The sequence below is a fragment of the Mirounga angustirostris genome, unplaced genomic scaffold, assembly GCF_029215605.1.
Source record: "Mirounga angustirostris isolate CCGP_5_RB_7025 unplaced genomic scaffold, mMirAng1.0.hap1 SCAF_9, whole genome shotgun sequence".
Classification (NCBI taxonomy): domain Eukaryota; kingdom Metazoa; phylum Chordata; class Mammalia; order Carnivora; family Phocidae; genus Mirounga; species Mirounga angustirostris.
In genome coordinates, this window is record NW_026991717.1 from 116,214,115 (window position 1) to 116,230,923 (window position 16,809).

General features: G+C 54.8%; 1 protein-coding gene and 1 long non-coding RNA gene across 20 annotated transcripts in view; both read left to right on the top strand.

The window, feature by feature from the left end:
* The first annotated feature begins 997 nt into the window (after positions 1–997).
* LOC135361631 (uncharacterized) lies at positions 998–7,030 on the top strand. 2 transcript variants are annotated; one of them, XR_010405250.1, is made up of 3 exons: positions 998–2,948; positions 4,478–5,448; positions 5,729–7,030. It is a non-coding gene; the product is annotated as an uncharacterized LOC135361631 (long non-coding RNA). The 2 variants fall into 2 exon arrangements; XR_010405249.1 differs by having other exon boundaries at positions 4,478–4,562.
* Positions 7,031–10,285: 3,255 nt separating this feature from the next.
* The window catches only part of PAPLN (papilin, proteoglycan like sulfated glycoprotein), a 93,691-nt gene continuing 87,167 nt past the window's right edge, over positions 10,286–16,809 (top strand). For 11 of the 18 annotated variants that reach the window (XR_008508154.2, XR_010405246.1, XR_008508155.2 and 8 more), the window contains exons 1-5: positions 10,289–10,852; positions 13,058–13,173; positions 14,010–14,070; positions 14,335–14,437; positions 16,000–16,130. Coding sequence is in view for 11 of the 18 variants with exons in the window: in XM_045901152.3 (XP_045757108.2) it covers positions 10,799–10,852; positions 13,058–13,173; positions 14,010–14,070; positions 14,335–14,437; positions 16,000–16,130 (465 nt within the window). In the remaining 7 variants the exon portion in view is untranslated. Of the gene's footprint in view, positions 10,853–13,057; positions 13,174–14,009; positions 14,071–14,334; positions 14,438–15,999; positions 16,131–16,809 lie in introns of all 18 variants that reach the window. The other 7 variants (XM_064571294.1, XM_064571295.1, XR_008508153.2 and 4 more) reach the window with 5 other exon arrangements.

Below are 16,809 nucleotides of genomic sequence, written 5' to 3' on the forward strand. Positions count from 1 at the left end.
CATTTTTAAAAATTTAATTCAATTAGCCAATATACAGTACATCATTAGTTTCAGATGTAGTGTTCAATGACTCATCAGTTGTGCATAACACCAGTGCTCATCCCATCACCCAGTTACCCCATTCCTCCCACCTCCCCTCCAGCAACCCTCAGTTTGCTTCCCAGAGTCAAGAGTCTCTCATGGTTTGTCTCCCTCTCTGATTTCTTCCCATCAGTTTTCCCTCCCTTCCTCTGTGATCCTCTGCGCTGTTTCTTATGTTCCACATACGATTAACCATCATTTAACCAAGAAAAGCCCCAGAGAAAACTACTTGCCCCATAAAACCAATTCCACTGAGCATTTACTATCAATGTGCCTCGGACACTATACTGAGCCCATCACAAGCACTGTTCCCAGGTCATCCTTATCCCACCTTTCACAGGTGAGAAAATGGAAGCTTGGAGACAATGAGTCACAGCCCCACACTCAGCCACAAGAAAGCCGGAGAGGCGCTGAGCCCAGAGCCTCCGCTTCTTACCTCCAGGATGGAGGCACCCTGCAGACCTGTTTCTGTCAAACTGGGTCACCTCTCTGGGCCTCTGTTTTCTCCTCTGTAAAATGCGGAGTCTGACCATGTTCTTCATGTTTTCTAACTAAGGCTCAATAGGGGAACATGAGACCCTGAGGAGCTAGGACCTGGCCCACAGTGACTGCCCCGGGCAGAAATGTCTGGAGTTGAAAAAAAAAGGAGAGAAAAAATTTAATTGTGGGACGCCTGAGTGGCTCAGTCGGTTAAGCAGTCTGCCTTGGCTCAGGGCATGATCCCGGGGTCCTGGGATCAAGCCCCGCTTGCTCAGCAGGGAGTCTGCTTCTCCCTCTCCTCCCTGCTTGCGCTTTCACTATCTCTGTCTTTCTCAAATAAATACATAAAATCTTTAAAAATAAAAAAAGACTTTTTCTAATGTAATTGTATTTCACAGGGTACTTAGTTGTTTTATTCTGGCAAAATATAAAGGTATCATCTGAATCATTTTTAAGTGTGCAGTTCAGTGGTATTTAACACATCCATACCGTTGTGCAGCTCTCAGGACTGACCCCCTCCCCCCTCCTGCACCCCGACAACCGCCATTCCATTTCCCGTCTCTATGAATTAGACTGCCCAGCTACCTCAAATCAGTGGAATCACGCAATAGGTGTCTTTTTGTGTCTGGCTTATTTCTCTGAGCACAATGTTCTCAAGGTTCATCCATGCTGTTGTAGGTTTGTTTTATATAAAAATAAACACAACACCATCATAAACCATTACGAAACATATTTCCCCCCAGCCCCCACATAACATACTCCCAATCTTAAAGTGGATGTTCCACCAAATCTGTGCCTTGTGTATTCCGTGTCTTTCAGTGTCCCCAAGACCACATGCCCCGCTTTGAGAAGCACATCCTTCCCCACTCTGGCCACATGTGTGGCCCCCTCACAGCTGGACTTCAGGGTCTGTGCTGAGTGGCGGCCTGTGTGTGTGTGTGTGTGTGTGTGTATAAGTACATGCGAGCACACCACCCCCCATCTCTCTGCTGCCCTCCTTTGTTCTCAGCCCCGGGGGCTGTTGATTCTTGGGAATTTTCCATTTTAGCTTTTTTTTTTTTTTTTGAAATTTACACTAATCCATTGTCTTCCTTTTAAAAATGAAGAAACTGCCATGCAGGAAGGCTAACTTCCAGACGTGTCCCAGCCAATGAGTGGCGATGCCAGACTCCAGTCCAGGCCTGTGGACCGCACAGACTCACGCCTTCTCCAACCCCACCGTCTCCCATGCTCCCACATTCATGGCCCACCCATGATGGAATTCAGCAGGCCACCGGCTTCTGTCACTGCCATTAACATTGTGTTAATGTCGTGAACCCCATTTGTAGTTATGTCGTGTTTAATTTTTACAGGTCTACAATCCCTTATTTGCAGTTATGAAATTCAGAAGACTCAAAACTGAAAATTTTCTCCTAAGTTTGTGAGTAAGACCTGGCCTGAACTCGTATGAAGCTATTTAGTGTCTCAATTTAGCTTGTTTAGGTGACTATTTGTATGTTTTGCTGCAGAGCTATAAGTGTGTGTGTGTGTGTTTTTTTTTTTTAAAGATTATTGATCTGAGAGAGAGAATGGGAGACAGAGAGCATGAGAAGGTAAGGGTCAGAGGGAGAAGCAGACCCCCCGCTGAGCAGGGAGCCCGATGTGGGACTCGATCCCGGGACTCCAGAATCATGACCTGAGCCGAAGGCAGTTGCTTAACCAACTGAGCCACCCAGACGCCCAGTGTGTGTGGTTTTGTTGTTGCTTTTGGTTGGTTAGTTTTGATTAAAGAGGGCTTCCCAACTGTCCTGGAGGTCATATATCATATGCAGTTTCGTAACTTCTAAGAGCTGAAAAATGCTCAATCCTGAAACACATTTGGCTCCAAGAGTTTCTAATAAGGAACTGGGACCTAGATATATATAATACGGTTTTAAAGGCTGTAAAAATAAAAAGCTCAGACCCAGTTTTATGTCTATATATCTTTAAGTGGTGTTATACTTGAAAATAAGGGTCATAGGATAACAGGTCCATAAATTACTGAAGTTAGAGAAGGTCCCCAGCCACAGCCCCTACCCCCACCAAAGTTAGTAGAATTTCCTTCCTGATTTAACTTGAGTGTTGGGAAGTCCATTTCTGAATTGAGAGGTGCTGGCCCTCTGACTTTCTGGGTAATGTTTCTAGGCCTTCGGCACAAGGCACAGAGACTTCTCAATTTCCGGGCTGAGAATTATCCAAACACAGAGGGGCTGAAGCAGCAGAGGAGATAAGCAGCACCCTGGGAGTGTGGTGGAGAGAGACCAAGAGGAAAGGATCCAAAAGCGTCAGCAACTGGCCCGTGGGGGTCCCAGTCCAGGGCCCCTCCCTGGCAGCCGGCAGGGACAGCAGTGAGAGGCTGAGCCAGACAGGTAGGGTCTGCAGCGAGGGCACAAGGACTCACCCTGTCTCTGCCACTATTGATCGGGGCACCGAGGCCACCGCCACTCAGCCACAGGAGGTCAGGTTTACTCTCAAGGCTGGGGCACCCACCCTGAGCTCAGAGGGATCCTCTAGGCTGGTCCCACACCCCACACTGACCTTTGTGGGGGCCTGGGCCCCGAACCCCTCTCCCACTAGGAAGCAGAGGGTGGGCAAGGCAGGGGGGCTCCTCACACCTGCCCCTTTAATGTCTTCAGGAGCTCATGCAGTGAGTTTCTGCAGAGGATACTGTAGCCCGATCCCTACAGTGTGTGTGCACATGTGTGTGTGTTCCTGTGTGGAAGGAAAGGGATGAGATCTCTGAGGCTGGAGCTGCTGGGTGGGAGCCAAGCAGGACAAGTTTTCTGGAAAGGCCCTTTCTTCCCTCTGTGTTGCTGTCTCCTGACTCTGATCTCCTGCCCCAACTCCAGTTTCTTCACATGGTCTCCCCCTCCCTTCTGGTGCCCTGTCCCAGGATCTGGATGGAGGATGGGGCAGATAGGGTGGGTCCGTGTCAGGCCTGATGTCACTGACGAACATCCCAGGACTTGTTCTTTCTCTCCAGATGGCCCTCATGTCTTCAGGAAGGGTCAGGGGGCCCTATTTCTGTCCCAGCTTTGAGGATAAAACTCCCCTCCAAAGGCCAGGTGGCTTATCTTATGACAGCACTTGTCAGACATACTGAGCTTTGGACTTCTCACTCTCGTGGTCTTGCTTGGTGTTTCAAGGTCCTGCCTTGGATATGGCAGCAAGAGGGGGAGGAGAACAGATTAGTGTGGGATTTGGAAGCAGAGTCAAGTTGAGGGGCAGACTAAGAAGGAGCATTTACGCTCCCCCCCACCAACCTTCCCCCAGCTTTGACTCTATCAAGGGAAATGGATATATGTGTGGGAGGGTGAAGAAAAGGTAGAGAGAGAAATGGAGAAATCCTCAAATGGGAAGTGTTCTTTTTCCTTTTGGATTCCTAGTGGGCTGGGGCATAGTGGAAATATTTGAATATTCAGGTTGTAAGATTGTTTTATTCTAAATTCACACACAACGCTCCCATGCAATGCCCTCCCTACTAGAATGTGACCTCCCCAAGGGCAGGACGAGGTGCATGTTGGAGCCCATGGCTTGGGAGAGCTGACCGTGTCTCTTCCCAGCCCTGTGGTTTGTGACTTTACCTTGGTAGCTTGAAAACAGACATCAAGTATTTACACCTCGGAAATTTTCTCCTCCAGAGAGCTGCTTGGTAAATGTATAGCAGCACTGGACAGGTCTCTCCCCAGCTTCTGGCAGCGTAGGCCGTCAAACGTTCAAGGAATGAATAAACAACCACCAGAAAGAGAAGGAAGAAGAGAAGCAGCATTCTAAGTTCAGGTCCACAAATACCATATGCTGGGTGCCGAAGGGAGATGGAAGACATCTGTTTTTGGGGGGTAGCCCAGCATCTGAATGGGGTTTCCATCTGGGGAACCTGCCCGTTCTTGTTTCTTAGGTCTTGGCAAACAGGGTGCAAGCATGTTCCTGTTGGGGTTGGTATCTACAAGGACCATTCAGGCGATTTTCCGGGGGTGATATGGGTAAGTGTAACCTGCACGAAAGTGGTGGGGGCAGGAGCCCAGTATCCAGTACGACGGTCCTAACCAGAACTGTCCCTGGGCCATGGTCTATGACCTTGGCAGGGACTGCAGCCCTTGTCTGTGCCCGATTCTCTAGCCTTCCTGTCAATTCCATGAGCTCTCCATGTCCTTACTCTAAGCAATGCTTCTGTTTAAGTGAACTACCTCTTTTTCTGTGCATTGCAACCAAGAACCCTGTGTGTCAGGTCCGATTAGATGTGCAAGAGATCTATTAGGGGAAACGCTGTGAAGATAAGCAGGTGGGAGCAGGAACAGGGCTGGCCTTCAGAACGTGATGCAGCCCGATGTGTGGCAACTGGACTCTGTCCTCAGCCATGCTTCCTGCACCGTGCTCTCTTGAGGGACATCCTCACGGCTGCCACCAACCTCTGGTACAGGGCACAAGGTGGGGGGTTGGGGGGGGGGACGATAGATCCCTGACCTTGCAAAGTCCACAGTTGAGAGGGAGAAAGAGAGACAAATGTATCATTGCCGCTGTTCCAAACTGCAAACCCCGCGCTGGGGGAGCACAGAGGCAGGCCGACGGGAAGGCTTCCTGGAAGTGGCGCATCCTGGGAGCCCTGAGGTTTTGCCTTCTCCCTTCTCTCTCCAGTTTTCCATCCCAACCCAGCCTGACAAAAAGATCTGGCCCCTTATTTCTAGGTGGTGTCCCCAGATCTGCAGTCTGCAGAGATGATCTGGAAGTACGGAATCCAGGATACAGGCAGAGGGAACATGGGGCAGAAGGAACTCACTTTTACTGGCGCTTAGTGGGCTCTTTAGAGAAGCGCTGACTTCCCTACACCACCCTCTGTGGGAGGCTCCAGTGAGCAAGCTGAGGCTTAAGGTGACCTGACTTTCCTAAATTCACACACTATGAGAAGCAGAACAGGTTCCCAATCTAGGTGTGTCTGCCTCCGAGGGCTGTAGTCCTTCTGCCCCCCACCCCCAGGGGCTACTCAGCCCCCCAAGTGGAAGGGAGTGCGTCTGGTGCCACCAGGGCGTGGTATGGGGCCGGCGCAGAGGGAGGGGATTTACAATGAGAGGGAAGGTCTCCCACTTTTTCCTGGAATCTTCTTTCTACCTCACCATTTTTTTTTTGTATGTACACTGATTGTGCACACCAGTTTTTGGCACGGAACTCACCACGTCCCTCTGGGGTAGCAGAACCTGAGGCTTGGAGAGGAGGACAACTTGCCTAAGCCAGGAACTGCTCCGGCCTTGCTGGTGGGTCCAAGGCTGCCCCTTAGCACTGTGTGTGGGCGCTGCCTCCCCACCCTCGGGGGCTTCTTTGCAGCAGGGGTGGGGAGTAAGAACTCGTGGGCCGGGGTGTCTGAAAAGGGCTCATTGAGGAAAACCAGGAACAGGCCAGGAAGGAAGGTGGGGCCTCGGCTACCCAGCCCCCACCTTAGCAGAAGAAGCAGCTTCCTCCTCCTTTACGGGGGACCTTTGACCAAGGTCAGAAAATTCCTGGCTTACAGGGGCAGGGAGTGGGGCTTCTTGAATGGAAGAAACTGTTTTCCTCTTTTAGACAGGCTTTGAGTAATTCCATTCCCTTTTCTCTGCCAAGCTTTATCTTTGCCTAAGAATTCGCACCAGTCCCCAGGGGCCCCTGCTACACAGCTGCAGCTGCTTCTCTCTTCATTGATGGGTAAGAAATGGGGCAGATTTAAAATGCTTGTTTTAATAAGCATTTTGTCTGAATATCAGTGACAGCTTAGAGAAATGACCTACAGGAGCTGGGAGGTCTGAACAAGGGGTGGGCTTCCTGCTGGTGACTTTCCTCTGCCCCAGTGGAGACCCGGGGAAGAAATGACCAGTGGCCAGGGTAAGCAAAGGCCTAAAGGCCTAAGAGGATGAGGGAAAGGGACCAGCCTTGTGACCTCCCCAACTCCCATGTGGCCCAGGGCCAATGCTGTTTTCCTAGAGGTAGGTGATTTTCAGGTTCAAAAAAGGGATGGCAGGCAAGAAGTGCCTTTGTTGAGAAAAAGGACAACTAGGAAAGGAAATTGAATTGATCACATTTATTGAGCCCCTACCTTGATCCTACCAAGTGCCCTGGGCACAGGTGATGGGGAGGCAAGATTTATCTTCAGTTTACAGCTGAGTCTGGGAGACTCAGATTCCCACAGAGCGATGCACCATAAACCACCAAAGACAGGGACAGAGACTGAGGGAGCCCGGTGGGCACCGACTCTGCCTGCCATGGTGTGGGGAAGGCTTCTCGAAGAGCCAACATTTGGCCAGGGTCTTGAGGGATGAGTAGGAGTTTGCAAGGTAGAGTGGGCTTCCAGAGTGCATTCTCAGCAGTGGGAAACTGGCTAGGAGGGTAGGAAGCAGCAGTGTATGTGTGGAGAAACTCAGCTGTGGCTGAAGTTCGGGCATATGTTGGAGATAGTGCAGGTTTGGTTCCAAACCACCGCAATAAAGTGAATATTGCAATAAAGTAAGTCGATAAATTTTTTGGTTTCCCAGTGCATATAAAACTTATGTTTACACTATACCGCAGTCTATTAAGTGTGCGATAGATAGCATGTCTAAAAAAACCCAAAAATATTTTTAAGTAAACTGTATGCCCAACGTGGGGCTCAAACTCACAACCCCTGAGATCAAGAGTCCCACGCTCTACCCACTGAGTCAGCCAAGCGCCCCTAAAAAAACAATTTTTTGAATTAAAAAATACTTTACTGCTGAAAAATGCTAACCATCATCTGAGCTTGCAGGGCATCGTAACCACTGATCACCATGAAAAATTTTGAAATATTGCAAGAATTATCAATATATGACAGAGACCCGAAGTGAACAAATGCTGTTGGAAAAATGGATGCCAAGAGACTTGCTCCAGGCAGGGTTGCCACAAACCTTCAGTTTGTAAAAGATGCAATTTATCTGCAAAGCGGAATAAAGCCAATCGCAAAAAAGCCCCCCAAATCCCAAAACAACCCCAGGAGGCCGAATAGAGTGAGGTCTCCCTGTATAGAATTCCAGGGTGTTAGAGGAGCAGAGAGCCTGACACCGAGGTGTGTTGTGAGTTAAGAGGGGCGTGGAGGGGGGATGATACAGAGGTGGGTGACTTAGGCATAGAGGAAATGGGACGGGGTGGTGACTAGTGTCCGCCCAAGAGAGGAAACAGAGTGGAGGGCAAGCCAAGCCCTGGCACAGACCCACGGGGATGCAGCACCGGCCACTGTGGGGGCCGCTCCACTGGGATTGGGGATGGGTGTCTGCAGAGCCGGGTGGGGGGAGTTGGGGCGGGGAGGCAGCCAGCCAGCGGCAGGGAAAGTCCAACCTCCGTAGGCGTTCCGCGCCGCCAGGCCAGCCTCCCATTCCCAGGGCGGGCACCGACCGAGCGGCACTGCGGGCCCTGCGCGCCCGGAGACAGGTAGGAAAGCCGAGGGACCGGGACCCGGCGGCAGCGGCGGCTCGGCCCGGGGCTGCTGCAGGAACGCGCCCCGCCCGGCCCGCGGGCAGAGCCGCGTCGGAGGAAGTGGGGGATCCCCGAGGAGACCCTGCCTCCGGCTCTGTCCGCCAGGTCACCGCTGGGAGGGGCTGGGAGGTCACCGGCGGGCAGGAGACGCGGGGAGCTACGGGGGCTCGTGCTGGGCAGCCGGACGCGACCCGGGCCCCGCGCCCACGCCGCCCGGCCCTCGGACCTCGCCTCGGTGGGACGCCGTTCCCGCGCCGCCCCGGCACCGGGCTCCGCAGACCGAGCGCGCCCCCACCCCGAGGTGCCGCCAGGGCCCGTGCGTGCCGGGTCGCCCCGGCGCCTCCCGTAGGAAGCGCACCTTTCCGCTTTCGGGGGCTGCACCGGGCGCGTCCCCGGGCGGGTGGAGGGGCTGGGGGCCCGTCCCCGAGTTGGGGTGCGGGCCGCGGGCGCCTCCTCGCGACCGAAGCCGGGCAGATTCCTGAGTAGGGGGCGGACGGGGAAGGGCTTCGCGCCGGCCGCGGGCGTCCGGGTGTCCGCCGCGGGCGGTGGGGGGATGGGGCGCCGGGCGCGCAGGAGCCCCGAGCGCGGGTCCTGGGCCAGCCCCCGCGAGGAGGCGCAGACCTGCTCGGCCGCGGAGCACCCCCGGCCGCTGCTTCGGCCCTGATCGGGCCCCGCCGCGTTCCTCGGGGACACGACGTGAAAAGAGCGCACATTGCCGGCCGGGGGCGCAGCGGGCCGGGCCCTCGTGCAGCTGGGGGAGCCCCGCAGGGTGGTCCGAGGGCCCAAGACCCAGGGCTGGCCCTGGAGTTGGACGGTGTCTTGTTTCTGTTTTTCTCCCAAGTGAATTGAACTAACCTCTCTGGCTTTCGGGACCTCGGGATTGCAGCTGGGGGTCTTGATCTAGTGCAATTGTAGCGGTGGTGGTAGAACCTAGTAGCAGTTGTAAGTACAGTCTTTTCTCCAGTCTCTCCCTGGGCTCTGCTCGCCTCCGTTCCTAAAGGCGGTCTCTTTTAGAGAAGCATCCCTTGTCGCTCATCTAGTCATTGGTTCTCAAACGCGGGCCTCCCCTCTCGCACGCTGCCCTTACAGGAGCTGCGGGCGCAGAGCAGAGGTCGGTGGGGGTGGCGGCGTGTGGGAGAGGAGGCAGCACCCCCCTCAAGTCCCCCCCCCACCTGCTAGCCCCAGGAACCTCTGATTTGACTGTGAAAATAACTAAATGAATCACCGTTTGTGCTAAGTTAACGAAGCATGTACGTCGCTAAATGTGCCAGGTTAAATTTTGCTGAACTTGGCTTAGTATGCTGTTCTGTCCTTGCAAAATGAAGTCATTTTATACTTTAAAAATTTATAACATTGGTAGATTACAGATTTTTAAATTTAAACGTACAAGTCAGTACTTAATGTTTCGTACTGAATAAGCATATTGCTTATGTCATTCTCCAATACAGTGACATGTACACACATGCACATATGCACATGCTGTGCACAGAACACAGCACACTGCACACACACCCTCCTTGCACATTCACGCCGCACTGCACACCTACACTGTGTATACGCACATGCTACACACCTCCTTGGACCTGTGCACACACTACACTCCTCCTGCGGAGTCATTCACAGCCTGCACACTCAGACACCACACTGCATGTACACACACACACACTGGTTACAGAATCGACTTGTGGAGCTTGTGCAGAGAAATGCTGGCTTGGGTTTAAAGTAGGATACAACTGACGTTTTTAAAGCCTTTGAGTTTTAAAAGCATCTTCCGAGACTTTCTTTAAAAATATATATATATTAGGGATGCCTGGGTGGCTCAGTCGGTTAAGCGGCTGCCTTCGGCCCAGGTCATGATCCCAGGGTCCTGGGATCGAGTCCCACATCCGGCTCCTTGCTAAGCAAGGAGCCTGCTTCTCCCTCTCTCTCCTTCTGCTTATGGTGCTCTCTGTCAAATAAAAAATCTTCAAAAAATATATATATATATTAACGGGCGCCTGGGTGGCTCAGTCTGTTGAGTGTCTGCCTTCTGCTCAGGTCATGATCCCAGGGTCCTGGGATCGAGTCCCGCATCGGGCACCCTGCTCAGCGGGAGTCTGCTTCTCCCTCTCCCTCTGCTTGCCTCCCCCTGCTTGTGTGAGCGTGCTCTCCATCAAATAAATAAAATCTTTTAAAAAATTAAGTTTTATTTATTTTTTTAAAGATTTTATTTATTCATTTGACAGAGATAGATACAGCGAGAGAGGGAACACAAGCAGGGGGAGTGAGAGAGGGAGAAGCAGGCATCCCGCGGAGCTGGGAGCCCCATGCGGGGCTCGATCCCAGGACTCTGGGATCATGACCTGAGCCGAAGGCAGACGCTTAACGTCTGAGCCACCCAGGCGCCCCCCAAAAATTAAGTTTTAAAAACAACAGGTATAATGGCTTTTTAAAAAAGACTCTTTTGCTAAATTAAAACCCGTGAGACTGATTGCTTTGATTCTGAACCTGTCCTTCAGCAAGTATTTTTAATTGCCCTCTTTTTTTCCCCTTTGAAATCCTGAAAGAAGGTATTCTTGGACTTTTAGGAGCCAGTAGTAGGCGGGCCTTTTCTCCCCCACGTGAGTGCCACGGCCCACTGAGCCCCGCGGCGTTCCCGCTCGGCCCTCTGCGGCTCTGCGGTCACGGGTGGGCAACGCGGACGGAGGGACGCGCCCCCGCCCGCAGGACCGCGGACCGAGCCCGGGCCCTGTCCCGCCCGCTCCAACCCCGGCCTCTCCCGCAGGCCGAGATGCGGCTGCTCCTGTTCGTGCCCCTCCTGCTGGCCCCGGCGCCCGGGTCCTCGGTGAGTGCCGCCCTGCTCGCTGCTCGGCCCGCCCCCCCCTTCGCACAGCGAGGCGGGGGACAAGCCCCCGCTCCCGGCGGCGAGGGGAAGTTGGTGGGAGAGGCGAGCCCTGGGACCACCCCCAGCTCTTTCAGAAAAAGGGGTGCAGCCTTGAAGCGGTCTGACCACGGGGTGCAGAGCTGCCCTCCCCGCTGCAGGACGCAGTGCGCAGGACTGGCAACTTCCCACCGCCGTCCTCCTTCCGAAGGTGCTGGGTGCACCCTAATGCCGGGACCCCCCCCTCCCCGGGGTGGCCTTCCAAGGTGGAAGGAATGGGCGGGGGTGGTGCTGGCACCAGCCAAAGTGCAGGGCTAGATGGCCCATCCCATCATCTGCTGGGACCCAGTTGAGCTGCCCCTCAGCTTGACTGTGCTTAGAGGTCCCCCTCAACAGTGGGGATTTAGCTCTAGATAGAGCAGGGATGGCCAATAGAACTTTCTGAGATGATAAAAAATGTTCTAAACTGTGCTGTCCAGTAGGATAGACACTTGGTTCTGTGGCCACTGAGTCCATGAAACGTGGCTATTGCCACTGAAGAATTACGTGTTTGATTTGATTTTAATTAACCTAAATAGCCACGTGTAGCTAACCGTTACCACATTATAGTGCAAATTTGGAGAGTGGACACAGGAGTCAACTGGTGATCAGAGTAGCTCTTTTGTTAACGGGGCTCCCTGGAGAACAAACCTGGATCCTGAGGTTATACAAGAAGTCTTCTAGAAGGCAGGACCCACCTCTGCGGAGGGGAGGGTCCATAGAGGTGGGCTTTGTCCTGGATGCTGCTCCTGGCATTGACAGGATGGAGGGCACAGAAGCAGCCAGGTGCCACCCTGCCCCTGGAGAGCTCTTCACAGGGGGAGCCCCACAGCCCTGCCCACCCCTCTGTGAAGCGGGAGGTCCGTGGGGGAGGGCAAGGGAGATGCCACACTGTGGAGTGTGAGTCAGGGATGAGAGGGCTGCACGGGCAGGCCGAGATGGACGTCAGTGGTGCTCGGTGGGCAGGCCTTCAAAGCCCCACTGACCCAGCACCACCAGCCACAGTCAGAGCCGCAGGTGGGCTAGAGCCCCCCTTTCTCATGTCCTCTCCATCACCTGCCAGCTCCCCAGTCACCCCTGCCGCCCCGTGGTCCTTGAGGTCCCTGGCACAGGCTTTCCCTGGTGCCCGGCTGCGTGAAGGCCCCCGCTCAGGTGGAGGGGATTGTGGTGCCAGCATCAGGACCCCAGCAGGAAACCCAGGGCCACCCCCTAACTGCTGCTTGACCATAAGCTTGACAGGCCTGAGATTCCCTTTCACTGGGGGGTTATAATCCCCACCCCCAGGTTACTGTGCAGGTGGAACGAGTCAAGGAGTACAAAACGCACTGGGTCCTCAGGTGCTTTCTGCCGTAGAAACAGCTGAGTACCCTTTCCCGGCGCCCTCCTCCCCGCAGCACGTGAGCTCAGGTGGGGCCGCGAACGCTCCTGCGCCCACGCCACGGCTCAGCTGCGCCCTCGTGCTGGCTCTGGCTGGGGGCCGAGCCCCCGCACGGTCCCCCTGAGCGCCGACAGCGGGGAGGGAGGAAGGACGCGCCGCTGCAGCCGCCCGCCGACCCCGGCCCCACCGCCCCAACCCTCTCCCGCGCCCACCCCCGCACCGGGCGGCCCCGGGAGCAGCACGGCAGGAAAGAGGGCCCCAGGCTGCCGTGGAGGGTGCGGGGAGTCGGAGGGGGCGGCGCTGGGTGCGGGGGGCGGCGGGAGCAGGTGCGGACAGGCCAGCGGGAGGGCGGGCAGGCCGAGCTCAGTCCCGCGCCGCACAGCCAGCTCGCGGTTCGGGGAATCGCGGAGGAACAGAACGTGCCTGTGCCGCCCGTGGCTGCCGCCAAATGTGCGTTCTTTCCTGGGAGAGACGGTGTGGAGGGCATCGGCTCGTGGGCCCTGCCCCCCACAAGTGGATCTCTGCGTGGCGGGTGCTGGGTACAGGAGGCCAGGGCGTGTTGGGGAGGCTCCCAGCTCCTCACGCTGAAAGCTGGCTGAGTCTGTTTGGGGCGCCTGGTGTTTTTGCTCTGGGAGAGAGAATCCCAGGCTCCCAAGGCGAGGGAGGGGAATGATTTTAGGAAGGGGCCCTCTGGTGAGCCCGAGGGGGCTCTGAGTGCCGACTCACACTTCTGAGCGTGTCTTTTCCTCCAGGCTCCCAAGGTGAGGCGGCAGAGCGACACCTGGGGCCCCTGGGGCACCTGGAGCCCCTGCAGCCGGACCTGCGGAGTGGGCATCAGCTTCCGGGAGCGCCCCTGCTTCTCCCAGAGGTAGGGGAGGCTGGGTGGGGCCAGCTTGTTAGAGGACAGGGGGCAGGCTGGTCAGGGGGCAGCTGGTCCTGGGCCTGGGAGAACCCACCGAACCATGGGTTTGTTGTGAGAGCAGCATGGATGGAGTATCAAATCATTTCCCACCAGTCTCTGATTCCAACAATCAGCCTTATTTCAGGAGAGCTAGAGCTGTGCCTGCTTCCCCCACCCCCGAGTCTCCAGTTGCCAATGCTGTCTGGCATGTGCCAGGTGGAGTACATTCTTGGTGAACGAATGAACGATCTTCAATGCCTACCCTGTGCAGTTTCTCTCCCTTCGGCCTCTTTGTTAAGTATAGAGGTCTCCCACTTTAAGTGAGATATTAAGCACCTACTGTGTGCCCTGCACTCTGATAGGTGCTAGAGAAGGGTGGGGCACAAAACAAGGGGGGTGGTGACCCTTTGCCTGTCAGTGGGTTGAACTCACTATTCTGGAGAACCTCGTGTGAGGACAAGAACCATGAGCTATTACTCCAGCCACCGCATACTCCTTAAATGGCGGAATGACCTTACCAGGTGGGTATACATTACATCTTATTTTATCTCCAGAGGCAGAGTTTGGGTCTTCTCTGGAAATTTGCTATAAGAGGCAAGGTAGCCCCGAGTTAAAGGAACTCCAGGATAGACTTCTGAGTCTAGTTTTTCCAAGTATAAACACAGGGCTCATTATCCCTACCTGAGGGGATCTGTGTGTGTGGGCACCCCTCCTCTGCCCAGAGTGGCCTGCAGGAGAGCCCTAGGAGGAGGAGGGGGTGTTGGTTCGCGGGGTTCGCGTCTTCCCAGTGCTCTCATCCTCAGGAGGGATGGGGGCTCCAGCTGCGTGGGCCCCGCCCGGAGCCACCGCTCTTGCCACACGGAGGTAAAGCCCGCAGGGTGGGGACGTCAGCTTCTGGGACCCTCTACCTTACTGACCTCCCAGTCCCCGGGGCGTCCTCCCGCAGGTGCACCCCCTGCCTTCCTCACCTCCCACCCAGAATGACAGCCTCCCCTCAAGCAGCCCAAAGCCCCTGCAGCTGCTGGGGTGAGGGGGAAGCTGTTGGTGGGGATGGGACAGACCTCCCCAGGAGCAGTGGGGCAGGTGGAGGCCCCACCTGTCCCTCCCTTCCCCGCTGGCCCCCCGCAGAGCTGCCCCGCAGGCACCAGGGACTTCCGGGCCCAGCAGTGTTCCCAGTTTGACGGCCAGGACTTCCAGGGAAGGCGGTACAAGTGGCTGCCCTACTATGGAGGTGAGTGGAGGTCCCAGCGCCCGCAGCCCTGCTGCCGCACCCCTGCCTTGTCCTGTGCTGAGCCCCACCCATTCCGGATCTCTTCTGTACGTTGACTTTCCATTGTGCAACGCTTCCACCGTATTATAGATGCTCTGTCAAATGCATTTTAAAAACTCACAGGACTCCCAGCAGGTGCTCATCGCAATACAACGGGGTGGGGGGGGTGGTTATTTGGGGTCTCTCCATCCTTTTTGCCCTCTATACATTCTCAAGCAAAGCCACCAGGCCATGTCTGGGCCATTTTGAGCCCTGCTCTTTTGGCCTGCTCCGGAAGCATTCCTCATGGTGCACAGAGGTCCTCATGATGTGCAGAGGCCGTGGGGAGGAGGGGCGCTGGTGGGGCCGAGCCAAGTTTGGGCCAACTGCAGGTTGGGGCTGCAAGGGGCTTGGTATGGCAAGAGTCCATTTACTCAGGATCTCTGGGGCCCAGGGGCTTGCTCTGAGTGGCTTTGAGGAGGGTGGTTAATTTTTAGAGCAATCTAGTTTAAGAAAAAAACACTTGTGTATAACTAAAGCATTTTCGATGAGTCAAAAGATTCCTTAGGCTACCCCTTCTAAGTATTAGTCACTGCTCATTGCAAATGACTCCTGGATAGTATGGTGCTCTGGCTTCCAAATCAATGAACATTTATATCCTGTGTGTGCTATTGGATGGGGAACACGGTCTTGGCTAGAGGGGTGACCCCAGGGCAGTCTGTTGGCATTCATTGCTCCTCCTGGATAATTTAAATATATCCATATATTTTTAAAAAGATTTATTTATTTGAGAGAGAGAGTGTGCACGCTTGTGTGTGGGCAGGGGCAGAGGGAGAGAGAGAATCCCAAGCAGACTCCACGCCCAGTGCCCTAAATATATCCATATAGAAAAACCAGAACACAGAGGAAAGGGTCACAGAGGGATGCCTTCTCTGTGGTGGAGGTGACCGCACTCCTATTAGCACTTTTGGCTTTTTAAACAATGTGTATATAATATTTAGTTGGCTATAAAAATTTAAACCCCTAAATGACCTTGACCCCACACCTTTCATAGGATTTGGTCTAGCATTCCAGTCTAGCCCTTTTCACATTATTTTCTCTCTATCTAACACGTATTTGTAATTATTCTGTAGCCCCATTCTGCATTGTGTGGGAGAAGCGTCTCCCCATGTTACGTATAGTCCCTGTACTTTACAGCATAGCCCACATGCATAGTGGTCTGTTAATAATTGACTCAGAGGAGCTGATTGTTAACACACAGCCTTATTTATAAGGCTGGACAGACCTCTCCAAGGGGCTAGCTTTTTCCCTATCCTGGGATTTTTCATCCACTTGATCCCCAGAGAGGCCGCAGTTTTGTGAATAGTTGCTTCCCGTGGGGGTTGGGGTGGGATTCTGAGCCACCTGGGAGAGCCGATGCAAGGACTTTCTCTCCCCGCTCGCCCCCCATTTTTGTGCTTCTGGCCCCCGCCCATGCTTCATTGTGCCCAGGATATGACTTGCAGCTTGCTTGGGATCTCAGCTTTCCCCTTTGTCTGCCTCAGCCCCGAACAAGTGCGAACTGAACTGCATTCCCAAGGGGGAGAACTTCTACTTCAAGCACAGGGAGGCTGTCGTGGATGGGACGCCCTGTGAGCCTGGCACCCGGGACGTCTGTGTGGATGGCAGCTGCCGGGTGAGTGGTGATCCTGCCCCCACCCCCCGCCCCCCTGGGGGCTGGCCTGGGGCTTATTGCCGGATGTTTCCCTGCCCTGCACCAACATGGCCAATGGTTCTCCTGAGCTTGATGTCTTCTCATGACCAGCTTTTAGGTGTCTTTGCATCACAGATGCCCTGTGACCTTCTTCCCTTCGCCCTTTGGAAACTGGCGCCACTGTAGGAGTGATCCTCTGGGTGGCAAGTGACAGAAACGCCACTAAAACTGACAAAGGGGAAGAAAGCCATCGAGGGGTGGGCTGGCTGGCTGCAAGGGGCTGGAAATGTCTCCTCGCCTCTGGGCTTTACTCTCCTCTGGGTCAGCACTGGGATCCTGGGAGGTGTGCAGATGGCCACCAGCAGCTCCCAGCTCTGGCTGGAAAGGGCACCCACTTCCCAGGAGTCCCAGCGACCCGGGGTTGCCTCGGCTTTGTTTTGGCTGGGGGTTTCCCGTGAACCACTCTCTTGGAGCAGAGCATGGAACCCACTGACTTGCCCACGCTCTGTCCAAACTGGGAGAGAGGAGGCCCCCAAAGGAAGATGAGGCATTGTTGGCAGAGAAGGGGAGACGGGGGCTGAGCCGGCGGAAGATGTAGACTGTCCGCCACAGGCCAGTTGGAGGGTTCACCGGCCTCAGTGGCTGATGAATAGCTACTGCC